The sequence below is a fragment of the Lepidothrix coronata genome, unplaced genomic scaffold, assembly GCF_001604755.1.
Source record: "Lepidothrix coronata isolate B3197 unplaced genomic scaffold, Lepidothrix_coronata-1.0 Scaffold35, whole genome shotgun sequence".
Taxonomy (NCBI): domain Eukaryota; kingdom Metazoa; phylum Chordata; class Aves; order Passeriformes; family Pipridae; genus Lepidothrix; species Lepidothrix coronata.
Genome location: NW_016690215.1, coordinates 351,007 through 368,666, shown reverse-complemented (window position 1 = coordinate 368,666; position 17,660 = coordinate 351,007). Strand labels below are relative to the sequence as shown.

Sequence of the window (17,660 nt, the reverse complement as noted above, 5' to 3'; positions counted from 1 at the left end):
GCAGGAGTTTTAAATTCATAACATTTTTTTTCCACATCATGATTCTACTGCCTTGTGTAATAATCCTTTACTAGGTCTTCAGTGATATTTGGAAGCACTCCATATTTAGCCATTTTGTAATTTAAGTAAGAAAAAGTTCAATTTTTGCAGCTACATGGAAATGATCAGTGAAGAAAAAAATTAGAATTTTTCAGAATTAAGAACATTTTTCAGAAATAAGAACAAGAATTACAATGGAAAGTGACCTGTTGCTTTACCTACAGTAAATATTAATAGCAATGTAGCTGTAACAGGTATATGAAATTTTCCTTTGCAGCTGAATGTAATGGAAAATTTAGCAAGTTATATTAGCTGGCACTTTTGCAAAAGCTTGTTACTTGATTTGAATGAGCATGAATGTATCAAGTAGGCTCCAGAGTCTTGCTTTGCTTTCATTCCCAGAAGCAAGGACAGGATGTTTTATCACTAATGAACAAGTGATCTGATTAATGTATAATGATCCTTGCTAAAAATGATGTTAAGGGAATGTTAAAGTTGCATGGCTAAGCACTGAGAGGCTCAGTCCCAGCACACTAAAATAAACAGACTAGATCTTCACTTGCTCAAATGGGCTTTGGATCAGGTATTTGAAAAGTAAGAAAAATTAAATGCATGTATTCATAAGATACTTAACACTGTATATTGGTAGATACAGAACAAAAATATGTAAAAAGCAGGGGGATTTTTTGCTTTCCTCTTCCCAGTCTTAAGAGCAACTTGAATACCTTAATGAGCTGTCCTGCTCCCAACCTTCCCCCCACCAAAACAACAAGAAAAACAGAAAAACCCCCAAAAGGTAAACCCGACAACTTGTCTAAACCAAAAGGTTTTGTAGAAATCAAAATGTCTGAGTGGAAGCATTTACATGGGGTTCTTCCATTGCGTCTTTCTAGATGCATCTCTGTGATGTCCAGCACTTGGGCTGCCCACCAACATACTGGGAGCAGCCTGAATGCAACTAGGGAGGCAGGCAAAGAGAGAATTGAATAGTGGTCATTGAATACTGGACGAAGTTGATGGATTTTGCAGACAGATGGACTGCTCCTTACATTAAATAGCCACAGTCAAATCTTTTTCTCAGTATTTAAACAAAAAAATATTTTACTCACTAAAAAGACTTTATTTTTTGTGTCAACTCTTCTCAAATGCAAAAATTTGCCATATATATGAAATATTTCAAAAGTATACCAACTCTTGATGAGCTTGATCAGTAAGTGGAAAGACTGATCATTTATCCTCACCTAACTTGGTAATGATAAAGATATCAAGAAAGGTCAGACAAAAAAAACCTGCATAGAGTTTACTGTAAGTAAAATATGATATTTATATATAAATAAAGCAATGGGGTTTTACCTGATCTTATAGGATATCTCCCTGTCAGGAAAGCTGCCCTGCTTGGAGTGCAAAGTGGGGCTGCTGCTATATGCTGAGTAAGCGTCACTCCTTCCTCTGCTAGCCTGTCAATATTTGGGGTTCTGGAGAAACATAAGCAGGAAAAAAAAAAGAATACACAAAAATTATTATTTGGAAACAGTTATGGTAAGATAAAGGCATCTTAGGCAAGAACTATTAAGGAAATCAAGTTCAGACTTACTGTATGTAAATTATCAACACCATGATGGGGTTGCAGTTCTAAATACTATCATGTCAAATATTTTTACATTAGGTGTCAACACTGAACTGAGACACTGTGCCACTATGCCAAAAATCTTTTTTCCCACTTTCATCTACTCTTCATGGCCAATACTAAATTGTTACACCTAGACATATTGCATTGCAATCCTTTTTAATGGATTCCTTGACCCAGAACTGTAATTTTGCAACCTTTCTGCTTCAGCAATGGGGAAAAACAGAGACTGGAGAAAGGTTGTGCTTCCTTACTCCCTACTTGGTGTCACATCTGTCTCTCCCCAGTAAAAGGTTTTTGGGATAGGGATAATGTTGTATGGTGCTATCAGTTAATAGAGGAGATTCAAAAAATTACAACTCTGTGTTACACTCTATATTAATGGTATCTACATGTCTGACATGATTATGTCTGCAATTTTAGAGCCAGGGGCACAACCAAGTTCCCATATCTGCCTGGGAAACCTGTCTATGACCTGGCTCATCATGCAGATGAAAATTGGTTCCTGCAGGAAGAAATCCTGTGTCCTTGGTTCTACAGATAAAAATTACTAATGCAGACTGGCCAGGAGCTGCAGCATGCTCTAATAGCTCTCTGACCCAGGAGATTAATGACCATGACCTCAAGGCATACTAGTGCTCCTATCATCTAAGTCTGAATAGTCAGAAACATTAATTTTCCAACTGACTTATTTGCTATCAGTAACATCACCTACTAATAACAACCAGTATGATGAAATTTCTTCATATTCCAAAGATCTAATTCTGAATTCTCACAGCAGAAAACATAGATCTTGGAGTCATTCTGTTCCCTGTGATGGGAGTAATTCAAGCATCAGTATTGTACATAATTGTTTCCTGTTTAAAACTAGAATCTGTAACTTTATTCTCTTTTTTCAGTTATGAGGAGGTTTTACTTCTAACTAACATCAGCAGGAACAAGAGCATTTAACATTTGACAGGACAGTGCTTTTAGTCTGAATGTTTTATTTAACTTTGTCAAAGCCTTTGCACCACAAACAAAATGACCAGGTACCACTTTCTCTGTTTACAAAATCAGCACACCTAAGCTGGTAATAAGGAACATTCCGGGGAACATTGCTGCATTATTCAGGCATATTAACATTTGTTTTAATGAATATATTGATTACTGTATGAAGATAAATTAATGAAAAACATTTACAATTGGTTAACAACAAGCTTGTCTCAAACCATGAGTGCTTCAAAATACGCTTACTTCATCGTACCTGTGTCATGTATATTTTAAAAGAAAACTGGTGACTATACTTTGCTTCCCTAGAGCTACCCTTATTTGGTTGATTGCTCAATTCTCTGTTTATAATGCAACTTTTCAGCAGGATAAACACATCAGATAAGTCTTTCGTCAAGAAAAGAAAACAAAGATTGAAGATGTTATTCTCTGGAAAAATTATTAACTTTGATTACTTATAAAAAGCCTAATCAAATCTCTAAATGTTCTGGCACTTTTAACTTTAAAAATCCATAGAAAAACTAAATACAAACCTGTGACTGCCCTAAATTATCAACATACCTTAAGGTTTTGTTCCCATAACATCCCAGGTCTCCAATACCAAGATCATCAGCCATCAGTAAAATGATATTGGGATTTGAAGCACTGTGTGTTTTGACACTGTTTATGGCACACTGACAAATTATTAGAAGTAAAAGGGGTCCCATCTTCTTCCTGGTGTGTAAGAAGAGGTGGAAAATATAATAAATAGACACCTTTTAAAAAAAATTTACTTTTAATCTAATTTTGTCCTATTATTGACCTTTGTATAGCGAAAGACAAAAAGAAAGATTGAGTATTTTTATTTGGCTTTTTTTTTTCTCAGGGTTTTCTTTAACATTTTCTATTTCATAGTTCTTAAAATAAAAATGCATCTTTTAGTATAGAGCTAATTTTCCCTTCTACCTCTTTACAGAGATGAAGCCTTTAAATAAAGACAAAGAACTAGCTACAACCTCAGTGACACTCTTGCATACACAGATGCACTGCACAGCAATAAATCATAACAGCAAGCAAAACTTGGTTTTTTTTGTCATTTTTGTGGAGGGGTGTTTCTAGGTCCAAATGTGATTTGAGGAACACAGAACCTGAAATCATTTAGGACCAAAATTTCCAAGGCTCATTGCAGGAAAAAAGTGCTATATCCAACATAAAATGGGAAGAAGAATGTATTGTACACAATACAACATACAATAATATGCTTTTATGATAAAAGCGGAGTATTTGCAGATGTGCATGCTATGAATGCTACTTTACCTCAAGAGAGACTTGTCATATCTCTGTTTTAAACTGCATTGACTATGGTCTGTCTGAAACTGAGTGCCTGTAGGCTGTAATGGACCATGCCAGATATACACATCAAAAAGAACAAACTCTGTTTCTCTCTCTCTTTTGTGTCTGCTAATACTCCCATCTTTTCTGGATGTAGGCAGCCTTTTTCAAATGCAGATGAGGCATGAGTCACACCTGTACTCTGGATTATGCTGGGACAAGAAATAAAGTGGAAGAAACTAGGACTGAGGTAGAAATTTGAAAGTGAAAGAGTAGAAAAAGGAACTAGAAACAAGAATTTCCAGAGAGAATGGGGACAGCAGGTCAAGAAAAAAAATCTTGAAAATCAATGAGTTATGGTAGATAAAAGTAACTGGAGAGAAGATAAAGAAGCCAGAACTGAAAGAACTAGTACAAAAAGACTAGACATCAAGGGAGACAGATTCATAAATCAGTGAGGTGGGTAAAAGTATTTGTAGAGAAGACAAAGTAGTCTGAACTAGAAGAGCTTACACTGACTCGAATAGCAAGAATAGCAGTTGAGACCCAGCTGAAATGAGAATTGCAGCCTGAAATAAGGAGAAATCAGAGAAGAATAAAGAAACTGAAATGAATAGTATCACAGTGAATAGAAAAACAAAACTGAGGAAAAGAGGTGAGAGAAATGGGAGCATTTGGGACGAAAGATCTGAGGAGTTATGATTAAGGTCAATGAAGAAAACTTAGTGGAAAGACCTTGGGAAGATAAGACTTGGGACTAACATAAGTGAGAAGAGATCAAAACAGTGGGGATCAACCAACACAGACTGGGACTTCTGATTCCCAACCTTCATTATTGGCATTCTGTCAGAAAGTATAGGTGTGAAGAGGATTTTAACTCTTTTAGTAGTTCTTCACATACAGATAAAACAGTAGTAAGTGTATTAGCTATTTTATTTTACTGCTTAAGGTATACTTTATAACTCATTCACTTCACTTTGGTGAGAACAGTTCTGGTTTAGACTTCAGCTGGCAACATCTTGTCACTGCAGCAACAGATCATTACCTGCTTTACCCCATGGGAAGCAATCTACTTCATTTCAGACATGGAAATACATACACAAACTTTGCTACTAAAACACTAATGCATTTTTGTTGGGCGGGATGCATCTAACTACCCCTTCATCAAATAACCGTCCTAATGAAGCTGTGTAATGCCTGCCATGTCACAGACTTTTAATCTGCACTGTAGATGCACCTTTCTTTCCTGTAAGGATAAACAAGAGTGATTTGCTTCCCAGCCAAAAATAATGTTATTAAAAGTTGTCTCTGATACTCCTCCACTCTGAAGATGCTGTAAACTCTCACACGCTGAGCTATTTGCCTTCAACTGATATCATGTCCCTGAAGTGAAATCAAGAAGGAAACAGGAAAAAGAAAATAATCCTAGCAACTACGATTTCTCTGGTGTACTCTCTCTGCAACAGATATTCATGTGTCTTGAAAGGATGTGCAGGGAAAGCAAGAAAAATCAGATGGATGAAATTGAGTGGAACAGACAACAGCAAAGAAACTCAAAGGAGCAAAAAGGGAATGGCATGAGAAGAATGAAGCTCTGAGAATGCTGAGGGCCATCTGTGCCACACCAGGGTTTGTACTGGTGAAGAGACAGGCATGCGCAGACCTAACATGAAAATGATGACACCAAATCAGATGAAGCTTCCACTTAACCTCCTATTTCCTCTCTGTCCACAGACAATTCAAATGCTTAAGGAAAGAATTAAAAAAATCTTGGCAAATTAATTATTTTACTAGCACACCCTTCTAGCTTTCGGCAGTTACCATTAAAGGTATTTTTGACAGGACAGCATTGTGCTGTATACCTCTCCATGGGTCTTTTAATCTTCATGAATTTGCTACAGTATATTTTGAATCAATTAACTTTTGTTTTGGTTTGGTTTTTTGCATTGAACGAATTTGATTTTTTTTTTTTTTACTTCCACGACTTTAGATGTTCCTGTAGGAGGCATCAGCTTTGAAGGTTTGTGTTTTATATTCAAGTGGCAACATTTTTCCTTTTTTTTTTTTGCATGCAGGACGCATAAGTGCGATTTTAAAGCTTTGCTTCACTTTCCCTGCGATATAATAGAACTAAAAGTAGCATCTTTCTTTTCAAGTTGGCTGCAAAGTTGAATTGGTTTAAGAGGTGCTTAATCTCCTACAACAAGAGCCATATAAAAATTTGTATTTCACATACCCTATTTCAACCTACAATACTTTAAGCACTGTATATGAACTTATAGACATGAGTACATACATACACATGTGTCAATATGCACATATATACATGTACATGGGGAAAACACACACATCTTACTTGTTCTACATATCTTCAAATTACGTTTTTGTGATTCTAACACATATTCTCTATTTGTATTAAAAACCAAAGTATAAATGTGTAAGAGCAAATGGATGAAAATAAAACCCAGACATAATCCACTATTTCTTGATATTTGTTTGCTTGGGACTTTTTTCCACATCAAGATAACTGACTCAAGACATGGTTATCATATAATCACAGAATACCCTGAGTTGGAAGGGTCCCACTAGGATCCAAGTCCAACTCCTGGCCCTGCACAGGACAGTCCCAAGAAGCACACCAGGTACCTGAGAGTATTGTCCAAACACTTCTTGAACTCTGGCAGGCTTGGTGCTATGACCACTTCCCTGAGGAACCTGTTCCAGTGCCCAGTCACCCTCTGGGTGAAGAACCTTTTCCTAATATCCAACCTAAACCTTGGGTCCTGTCACTGGTCACCACAGAGAAGAGCTCAGTTCCTGCCCCTCCTCTTCCCCTCACGAGGAAGTTGTAGACTGCAACAAGGTCTCCCCTCAGTCTCCTCTTCTCCAGGCTGAACAGACCAAATGACCTCAGCTGCTCCTCACACGGCTTCCCCTCAAGGCCCTTCACCATCTTCATTGCCCTCCTCTGGACACTCTCTAATGGCTTAATGTCTTTTTTATATTGCACTGCCCAAAACTGCACACAATATTCAGGTGAGGCTGCCCCAGTGCAGAGCAGAGCAGGACAATCCCCTCCCTAGACTGGCTGGTGATGCTTTGCCTGATGCCCCCAGGACATAGTTGGCCCTCCTGGCTGTCAGGGTACTGCTGATTCATATTCAAGTTGCCATCAACCAGGACCCCCAGATCGCTTTCTACAGCACTCTTGTTTCCTAGTCTATACACACAACCAGGGTTACCCCATCCCAGGTACAGAATCTGGCACTTGCCCTTGTTAAATTTCATACGACTGGTAATTGTCCATCTCTCTAATTTTTGTAAGTCTCTCTGCAGGGCCTCTCTGCCCTTGAAGGAGTCAACAGCTCGAGACAATTTAGCATCGTTAGCAAACTTACTTGGTATACTTTCCAGTCCCGCATTGTTCATGAAGATGTTGAAGAGTACAGGGCCTAAGATGGAAGCCTGTGGAACCGCAGGTGACTGACAGGTCACCAGTCTGATGTTACCCCATTTACTATAACGCTTTGCACCTGATCCATCAGCCAACTGCTCACCCGTTGCATGACATGTTGACCCAAGAGGACAGGAACAGCTGGATAATCTTTATCCCGTTTACTACAGGCAAATGCATCTCTTACAAGAACAACTATATGAAACTCTTTCAAATATCTCTTCCCAACTGAATCATCTCAGCATTTTTATTAAGTTTGATTAAGCAATTTATCTCTAAACTACTCTTTTAATGTAACAGAGCCCTTTGAGAAAATGCTTAATATACTTTATCCTTGAAGGTATAGTATTTTTCTGATGAAATAAGCAACATTTAAAGATATTGACCTCATTAAAAAACGCTGTGCTATCCTTAAGCACTATGCAAAAAAAAAAAAAGTATCTTGCTTAATTGAATGCTAGAACTCAAAAAATTTCTGTAAGTCATAAAAATCACTGTAAACAAACTAAAGACAACTCTGCTCTCCACAAGATTCTGCAAAGAGAAAATTCCTCAGCTTAATGAGAAAAAAAAAAGTTTTTAAATTTAAGAAATGGTAAAGTAATATTATATACTATTAATAATTTTCTGGTATCAGCTTAAGATTGGCTCATATCTCTCAATTAATTCCTTTCTTACAAGCCAGTAATATCTGTTACATCTTTGATGTAATAGAACTGCTTTTCTGAAATTTTCAATTAGATTTCAGTATGCATATTTAGGTAACTATGTACATAAATGAAAATCTGTATCCAATTTATTAAAAGTTGTCTCACTGTAAGACAGAAATTTCACGTAACATGAGCTGGGACAAACATCAGAACAAATAATCATGTTTCTTGTTCAAGCTTATTAATTATTGGGTCTGAATCAAATAGAGATGAAACCACAGAGCCTCTATCAGATCTAAGTTCAGTCTAGGTGTCTTTTAAAATGGTCTCTCAAGAATTTTCTAGTTTTATCTCAAATAAATTACAGAACTTAATGGCAGTATTAATAAATAATAAATATTGTTTCTGGTAGCAAATTATAACCTAAGTAGAACAAAATTGTGATATAATTGTGATATAATGTCATTATTTTATTTGTAATAAAACCCCTGTATAATTAGATACAGATACTAGAGAATATACTCTTTTCCCTGGTTACTGTTTCACAATATTCCTCCTGTTAGCCAAATGCTCATTAAAAAGTTGATTTTGATTATTAGCCCTGGTCAGCAACATAATAACAGATCCTCGAGGTAGCACAAGTAGTCAGTTTATTTGCCAGTTATGCACCATACTGAGAAGGAAAAATCTTTCCAATTGAAAAAAAAAAACCTACCATGAGTAATTAACTACTAGTGACTGTCCCATGTCAATTCCTGAAGACCAGATGTCTAAACAGTATTCTAAACAATTAAAAGAAATCTTTCAGATTCAGTAAAATGTGGGAGCATGTATGAAGGATGCAAGTCCACTCTGTCTGTACAGTTCACCATTTCACAAGGACTTGAAGTCTGTACCTCTCTGCATACATTTCGTGCTTAGCTTAAATGATATGGTAAATCACCATTACATGTTGACGGAACAGAAAGATGAGAGATGAGAAAGTTTTGCTTCTGAAATTTGTATCAGCTTCACTAAATATCACATGATGCTTACTGACATGTGCAAAGCTGTTGACACACGATATTATGAAGTACCTATTTTTATGCATATGCCCATTAGAACAAGAACTTTATAATGCTGCATTAATCAATGCAATATGATGCTGACATACTTTGAGGGCTTAGCTAAACTCAGCCACGATATCTAGCTAAAGTTTTGAAAGATGTTGAGTCAGCGTTTTTCTAACATACCCAGATGATGTGTGAAATTACTATTTTTGACACTATCTTTTTCAAGAGTATCAAATGGACATGAGGAAGAAGAATTTAAGTGCCTAAAACTTTGTACTTCTGTGTTTATGATATGCAAGAAGATAAAGACTATACAGCTCTGCATGACTGTGAGTCTTACACATGGAATTAGCAGAAGAGTTTGGTTATGTCCATTTGAATTGCACCAAGTTACAAAACACAGCTTCATATCATTAACTGGGTACAGACTTTTTACCTTTGCCTTACTACAGCCAAACCAGCTTCTTTTGAGTTTCCATTCATATTCTAAGCAGTATTTAAAAAAAGTGTTTGAAAAAGAAAAAAGTTTAATTACACGTCATATTGGAATGAGAGATTACACTCCACCAGTACACTGCCTTCACAGGGATAGTGCACATACCTGAAGGTTGGTATCTCAGTTCTTTTGTAAGTCTTTGTAGGGCCAGTAACACAAATAACCAACTGTTTACACTGAATTTTATTTTTCGTCAATTTGAAAACAGTTTCTAAACCATTTTCACTTAAATGGTAGTCTTCAAATGTCTGTCGGGGAAAACATGAAACCTAACAGAAAAAAAACAAGAAAAACCCCCCACCGAAACCTGCCTCTCTCCAGGTTACTCATTAGCTTCCTCTGGAGTCTGTCAAGAACAAAGCTTTGGATTTTATAACATCATATTCCTCTACCTACAATCACTTTTCTAGTCAGAGTGGTTTACCAGAGGAAATTGCAGAGAAACAGTCAGTCAATTTTTCTTTGTGCCATAAAGCTAGCAAGTAGTACATCAATAAAATGACCCAGTATGCTATGCTATTGCCAAAATGATGTTTCATTTAAAGTAAAGAGAAATGGCATTTGAATTAATTTGTTCTAAAAGTGTGGAATTATTATTTTCATATTAGTTCTATTGTTATTTATATTTGTATTATGATAACACTTAAGGGCTCTCAATACAGTTGATTGTACCAGATAGAAAAATTAAGAAAAGGCTTCATTTAGCAACTATTGATTTTATTCATGCAGAAGTTAAGTGCCTAGATGGCCCAGAGCAAACAGGTACACAAGATGCAAACCAATCCACATCATTTTATTCATCCCTAAGTTAGGCATTTAGTTTGAGCTAATTATCTAAGGCTTCCCCTCTAATTATTAGGAAGAGACAGACATCTTAGAAGGATGATTCATTTCTTCTTAAGATTGGTATGATGAAATTTTGAAGTGATGCCCATGACCTTTACCCACAGAATAGAAAGCCTAAACACCTGGTTTAGACTAGATTTATATAAAAGGAATAAGGTAACATGAAATAAATCCCACCTTGATGGTGGGTTGCCTGCATGTGCTCAGCATAAAATATGAAAAAAATCCTTTGTGTAATAAACAAACATGATATTTTTCAATTAGTATGCTGTGCTCTATTAATCTTTCTGGTGTAATAGTTTCTTACTCTGTGAGTAATTCCACTGAAATCTGAGAACTAGGGACAATTCTTCGTGAGTTTTAGTTGCAAAATTTTCCTCCAAGAAATGCATTTAAGTATTTTTCTTTTCCAGGCTACACAGCAATCTGATGATTATTCCATCTTACATATTTTATTTTTCATTACTCTAAAGAAAAAGAGATAAGAGTAATTACATCCAACAGCAAGGATTATTTTATAGGAATATGGCTAATACTCTGCTTGGAGTCAGCTATAGCCAACATGTTTTTAGGTTACAATCACAAGTTTGATCAGAGAAATAAACTTTATCTCTGACATTGTTCTGACAGAATAGAAATTACAATCGCTAGTGTTACTCAAGTTGGATGATATTTCAAGGGAGATCTTGTCAGAGGTGACCAGCCAACAGACTGTGAGCTCAGCCTGACTGTTGTTCACATTTTACTCCCTGCCTACTCTGCATATGGGCTGCCCACACAAGGCAACCAAACCAGCTTGTGACTGGCCAGTCATTGCTAGATTCTGTTATTTCTTTCATGAGGTTCTTGTCACAGAACTAAACCCACTTCACTTCCAGACACATGACAAGAAAAAGTCTGCATGGGTACTGTTCAGCAATTCACATGGATAGTGAACATTTTGATCATGTCACCACTCACATGCACAAGTATCGCACATGTTCTCCTGACCCCTGTCACACCAAGGGAAATGAATTCATTCTCATCACGGCACAGTGATGCACATGCTTGTCTTGTCACTTAAGAGGTAGGAGAACAGGTAAGTCAACGTTTTGGCAGCCAGGGTGGTACTACAGGGGAGGCTTTTGTGAGAAGAGACCAGGGGCTGCTCTGTGCTAGTCACAGTCAGTGTCAGCCAGCTCTGCAATGCACTCACTGCAGGCCACAGCTGAGCCCATCAGCCAAGCCAGTGGTACCTTGGAAAAACATTTAAGAAAGGGCAAAAAATACTGGGGGCAAGGAACACAGAGAGAAGGGCTGTGGGGAGCAGAGAGAGAGGAGGAGGAAGAAGGAACAAGAAAGCCAGAGCAGTGGGAGGTGTTCCACACTGGATCAGGTATGTGCCCAAAGGGACTGTGGCCTGTGGAGCAACAAGCAGTGGCAGAGGGAAAGTCAGCCAAGCACTGACTTCATCCTTGTGTGCCACCCAGTGCTTCCTCGAAGGGACTGTGCGCCACGTGCAGCAGTAACGTGGCAGGAGGAGATTGGAGAGAAGGTGTGAAGTGAAGACTAGAAAGGTGACAGAGAGGAATCTGAAGCTGAGCCTGGGAAAGTGGGAAGAAATGTGTTTTTCCTGCAAGATTAAATATTTGTCCTTTTTTGTTGTTGTTTCCCAATACTCCAACCAATTAAATATTTATGCTACTTAGCAATAAATTAAGTTAAAATCCCCAAGTGGTTTTGCCCATGACAGTGATTTTCCTGTCTTTATTTCAACCCATGAGTTTTCTCACTCCTGTTCCTACAATTTTCTTCCCTATCTCCCTAGGGGAGGGAGGAAGGGAGTGAGTGAGCAGCTGTGTGAGTGCTTCGCTGTTAGCCAGGGCCAACCCACCCATTTAAAATGAAACGGGATAAATGGATCCAATGGCAAATTACTTTTATTGATTACCAGTAGCCAAAAGTTTCTTTGCTGTGATCCAATTCATCTAGATTCTAAAAGTGAACTTTTTACCAGGGGAAGAAATGGCAAAGCTTTTTGAGTAAAAAATAATTCAATTTGAGACCAACTGACTTATGGTGGTGCTGCTGCAAGCAGGAAGCTCACAAGACATAAACAAGCAGCTTCGCCTTCCTCTTAATTTGCATGGGTAAGAGATATTAAAAATAAACAAGTGTAGTGGCTTATTGAAGACCAAGCTTCTTCTTTACAGTTTCTAAAACCGGAAAATCTGGTTTATGTTACTTTCGTCCTACAACTATTATTCAGGGAATGGTGTGTCCTCATTCTACAAACAGTCTATGAATGTGTTTCACAACAAATTATTTGTAATTTTTTTGACAAAAACCTTTCTAGCAAGGAAAAAAAAAGTGTTTTTTTATTTTTAAAAGTAGTAATTTAAAAATTAAATTGTTCTCCTTTACTTTTACACCATAAAAGTAGCCTTTTTGGCATTTACAAGGTGAAACCACACCACTTTTGTTGTTCTTTTGGGCTGAGAGATATTTCTACTGTATTATTTTGATCAGAGTTAAAAGATTAACCCCAAACTACTCAATTCCTAGGACCCAGTGCAAAATCAGAAGATAACAGAATTATCCATTCATCATTTTTATTTTTCCCCAATTAACATGATGGTAAAAGAGCTTCAGAAATGCGGGGGAGGGAGGGAAGTCGGATGGTAAGTAATTTTCTAGTCAGCTTTAATGAAGAGATACTCCACTAGCATTATACACTAAACAGTAAAAGTACAAAAGGGTTTAAAATAAAATACAATTATTTCAAAACAATATGTAAGGAACATGAAGTTAGGAGGTCATACAAACCAGGAAAAATATTTATCCTAGAAAGAATACTTGTTCAATCAGGAAAAGAAGGCCTACACCAGCATCACTCGTCATCATGAATGAACATGTGCCTCCAGGTAGGTGCCAACATACCTTCTAGATCACTGAACATAGTGGCTATATAGCCACCTGGTTGCAAACTATACTGATCAGAGTCTGCTAAAAAAATGTGCCAGCCAAAGGGCAAAGATATTTACAAAATAAGATATACACATTAAACAACTTTTTATGCCAATCCCAGGGATTTGATACTTTATTAATTTCAATAAACATAGAAAGGAGTAACTGAGTCTCACATCAAGAAAAAAAAAAACAATTGTGAGTATACTTAGCTTGGTAAAATATTTGAGGGATAGAATTTAAACATCATAGGATTAGGCAACAATTAAAATCAAAGTCTTAAAATGAAGGATATCTGAAATAGCAAGACTAAAAATATCTGCCTACAAGAGGAGGCTATGTGAGTCTTTAGAGTCTGACAAAAAATAAAAATACCCCAAACGAACAGTGAAGAAATGCATATTTTGTATTACAGCAATACAGGAAACCCAGCAATTTAAGGCAGAAGTATTCAGGTTCATTCTGCCCTGTGTAAGTAGAAAAATCTTTCTCTTTCTCTCCCTTCCTCTCCTACCCTTTCTCTAGTCTTTCTTCCTCACTTTCAAAGGAACTTGATGAAACTTGTAAATTCTTGCTGTTAAAACAGAACACCATTCCTTTGTCCATAGGAACTATGAGGCCAACCCCACCACAACAAAATAAAAATTATCATTAGCTCAAAAACTATAGCAATTCTCTTCATTTTCACCTTATTTTGTATGACATTTTAAGATCATAAAGAAATATAAAAAGTATTAAGAAAAGGCATTTTTCCATTTTCTTGTGGCACACCTTTTCTTGTGATATGCCAGCATTAGCTTCCATTTAACATTTGAAAGTTTCTCAATAATAGCTCCAGGGGTCTTTTTATCTTTTGGCCTGGACTGAAGCACACTGCAAGTATTTCTGAAGCAAATAACATGCTTTTTCAGTTGTATCAGAATGCTTTTTAAATAAGCTTTTAAGAATGGACATTTTCTTTTGCTTTGTGCCTTCAGGTACAACACAACCTTATGTTTTTAAAGGATGGATTCTGTTCATCAGTGAGAAAGAATGTATCAATTCCTTTGCCAAAAATGCATTTTTTCAGGACTAATACTTTACTGCTATTATTAGACAACTGCTATACTAGACAACATATCCAGTTGTCTATTAGAAAAATATATGAATTAGAGATGTGATGCTAAGAGTAAGTTTTGTAAATGACTAATCCATGTCAATAGCTTCTAATTTTCTTCATTATAGTTGTCAGTTCTGTCAGCAGTGCAGAATATAAACAACAAACAACAAACAAAAGGAAAGAAAGAAGATAAAGTAGCCTTACTGACTTTGACTTCCAATTAAATAATTTTTGTAGCACTAGGGATTCCCACAGAAAGTGTTTTTGCATACACCACCATACAAACACCACTCTGGTTAGTAATATCAGAGGAAAACAGATCTGTCTGAGCTCTATACCCTAAGATCTCTTTATGAGTGTGGCTGATCAACTGATTTTTTAGCATGGTAGAAAAAAAGATGAGGCCATTTTTTCACCAAATTTAAAACATTTTTCCAGGATGCAAAAAATCCCAAATCACTGTCATTGCATACCTGAAGCAGTTCAATCTTGTGTGTTCACAGTCCACAGTGCCATAGACACGATTCTTGTTAAGCACTTCTTAAAAAGCCATCTCAAATGTCCTGTCTTCCTCCTCTCATTCTCAACTAATTTTACTTCATTCGTTTCATCACCAAACTTCTGCTCATAGAATCAAAAATCCATTGCACAAACTCTTCTTCAATCCTTACCTTACTAAACCATGCCCTACCCCATTTCAAATCCCTTCCTACTGAAGAATCCCATACTAATGTGCCATGATCTAAACTCAGGCTGAATACCTTCTGGATGCAGTGGCTCGACTCCTCCAATTCTGCTTGCCCAGGTACTGCTATTCTCACTGCCACTCCAGCATTAATCACTACTCTGGATGCTGCTGCGTCTGTTTGTCTCCTCCATGACTTCCCTCCACACAGCAGAGGCTCTTCCACCTGCCAGCAGTACACACTGCTCCCTACTGGCGACTGGCTCTCCCCGTGTTAAAGCAGCCTCGGCTGCTGGTCTGACAGGCTTTAACACAGGTCTGCACTTACCAAAATCCACCTGGAGAGCACCCTAAGGGCAGAAGCAAAATATATGTTTGTGAGAAAACAGGATGTATGGAATCCATATTATTAACGAGCCATTACAAAACTGCATAGCAAGCAATATTTGTGGTCAGATTCTGTTCAAACACTTGTTTTGGTTAAACAAGCTTCTCCTCTTTCATCTTCCTTCTTCTTGTCTCAGCATGGTTTATCCAAATGCAGTTTTTCTGTTTAAGCCTGGCAAATATAACCTATCCAGAAGTGATTATTTTTTCCTTACCTTTTCTCTTTCTCTATTATTCCTTGCCATCCTCCTCTGTCTCAGTGATTCCTCTTATAGATACTGTCCCCTCGGTAGCTGTGTTTATCCCCAGTTTACAGGTTGGATGTGTATGAGGTTACAAAGGAAAATATCAGATTTATTTAATAACTATTGAAAGTTACAGTTAAGTCTTGTAGTCTTCCACTTTTGAATTGAACGGATTTTGTCAGATTACATATACTGCACACAAACTTCAAAACTACAAGCTTACTTCTTACAAACTTACCCACTCCCCTCCAAAACTATTTAACAATTCATTTCCACTTGATTCTTGAAACAGACTCCATAATCAAAATTACATACACTTTTAACATTACTTTTTAAACAACTAGAGCTTAAGTGCTATGAAAAAAACAGTTGCACAGCTGGAAAATCTTATAGTTTATAAACAACCTTCTTTCTTTTTTGTTCAAAATGCTTTCACAATTCAATGCTTATGCTCCTCTTAACCTGTTGTAGGCAGGGAATTGTTCTACTTCATTGCAATATCTAATAATAAAATCCATTGGGTTACAAAATAATTTGCCACTGTGAGATATTTGATAATATCTCACAGATGAGAGTAGATGGTATTAGCAACCTTTTTTTCTTTCTTATAAAAAATACATTGCATTAGGTTAATGAGAAAAAGACAATACTGAATATGTTATTATTTCTTATGATTGCTAATTTCCTGCCATGAAGATTTTAATTTGAGCTGTGGAAAAATATGAACTCCAAATACACATTACCTCAATGTTTACAATTAAACTACACATAAAATTACAGACTTTGGGGCGGAAGGGACATTTTACCTTGCAACACGGAATTGTTTCAGTTTCTGATTCTAGTTTTCAAACAAGATGGCTGTGCACTTATTATCAGTAAATGAGTGCAAAGTCCTGTCACGTGAACTGAAACAGAAGGGTGGAGGGGAAGAAGGACAACACTGAAAAAGGCAACTCACTATACAACACCTACATGATTTCTTGATAAGACATTACTTCACTAGTAGGAAACAATCTCAACATGTTTTCATAATACCTATACACACATGCCTAACCAAGATGCTTGTTTTAGTTTGTTACTGAATCTCCTATTAGACTTTTTCAAAGTTAGTGATTTTCCATGATATTTTTGGAAAACAAGGGCAGTGCCAGAATCCCAGGTACATTTCTGCCTTCTGTACACATGAAAGCATTCCTGCTGAATATCTACATAGCAACTTTGGGAAAACTGCACTGAAACACCTTGTAAAATATAATCAGATCAGTGTTTTTCATACTTTTCCATCAGAGGCACAGAAATATTTAGAGATTCTCTTTTTATAAATATGTTACACTATAGCCCGTCCTGGTTTGTTCACTAAGCATTGTCTTAGAAACTGTATGTGCTCCATGTGCTCCCAGAAAGTCCAAGCACCCTCACATGAAAAAACTTCAAAAAGTGCTAGCTAGTTCACCATATTATAGCTATTGTTCTCCTTACCCCAACTTATGTATTTTTTACAGAGATTTGATCAGGAAGAGAAAGATGGATGTCAAAAGATGTGTGACAATCAATGCTGATGAAACTTAACAGAATCCAAGCCTTACATTTTAAATATGAGATTTTACTTTTCTTCCAGGCAAAATATGAAAGCTTGCAATAATGGGGAGAAATCAAATTGAACTAAGGTTTTTGAACAGCTGTCTAAATGCAAAGTTTACATTACATTTTTCTGTGGTTCAGGAAATCAGTACAGCTTGTCCTGAGCCTTCTCCTGCATTTTTCCTCTGTCTATTTAAAAATAACATTGTACTGTAACAATTTTGAAAGAATTTGAAATTACCAAGCTTTTCT

General features: G+C 36.7%; 2 protein-coding genes across 6 annotated transcripts in view; one reads left to right on the top strand and one right to left on the bottom strand.

Annotated features, from left to right (window-relative positions):
• The window catches only part of STS (steroid sulfatase (microsomal), isozyme S), a 140,842-nt gene that overhangs the window by 90,378 nt on the left and 32,804 nt on the right, over positions 1-17,660 (bottom strand). For 4 of the 5 annotated variants that reach the window (XM_017812292.1, XM_017812291.1, XM_017812290.1 and 1 more), the window contains 2 exons: positions 3,218-3,370; positions 1,393-1,514 (listed from right to left, as the gene is read on the bottom strand). In XM_017812292.1, coding sequence (XP_017667781.1) covers positions 1,393-1,514; positions 3,218-3,363 — 268 coding nt within the window. In that variant the 5' untranslated portion in view covers positions 3,364-3,370. Of the gene's footprint in view, positions 1-1,392; positions 1,515-3,217; positions 3,371-16,633; positions 16,695-17,660 lie in introns of those variants that run through there. The other variant, XM_017812294.1, reaches the window with a different exon arrangement.
• The window catches only part of PUDP (pseudouridine 5'-phosphatase), a 78,014-nt gene continuing 73,700 nt past the window's right edge, over positions 13,347-17,660 (top strand). The window contains exon 1 of the mRNA XM_017812217.1: positions 13,347-13,368. Within this exon, the coding sequence (XP_017667706.1) occupies positions 13,347-13,368 (22 nt within the window). The remainder of the gene's footprint in view (positions 13,369-17,660) is intronic.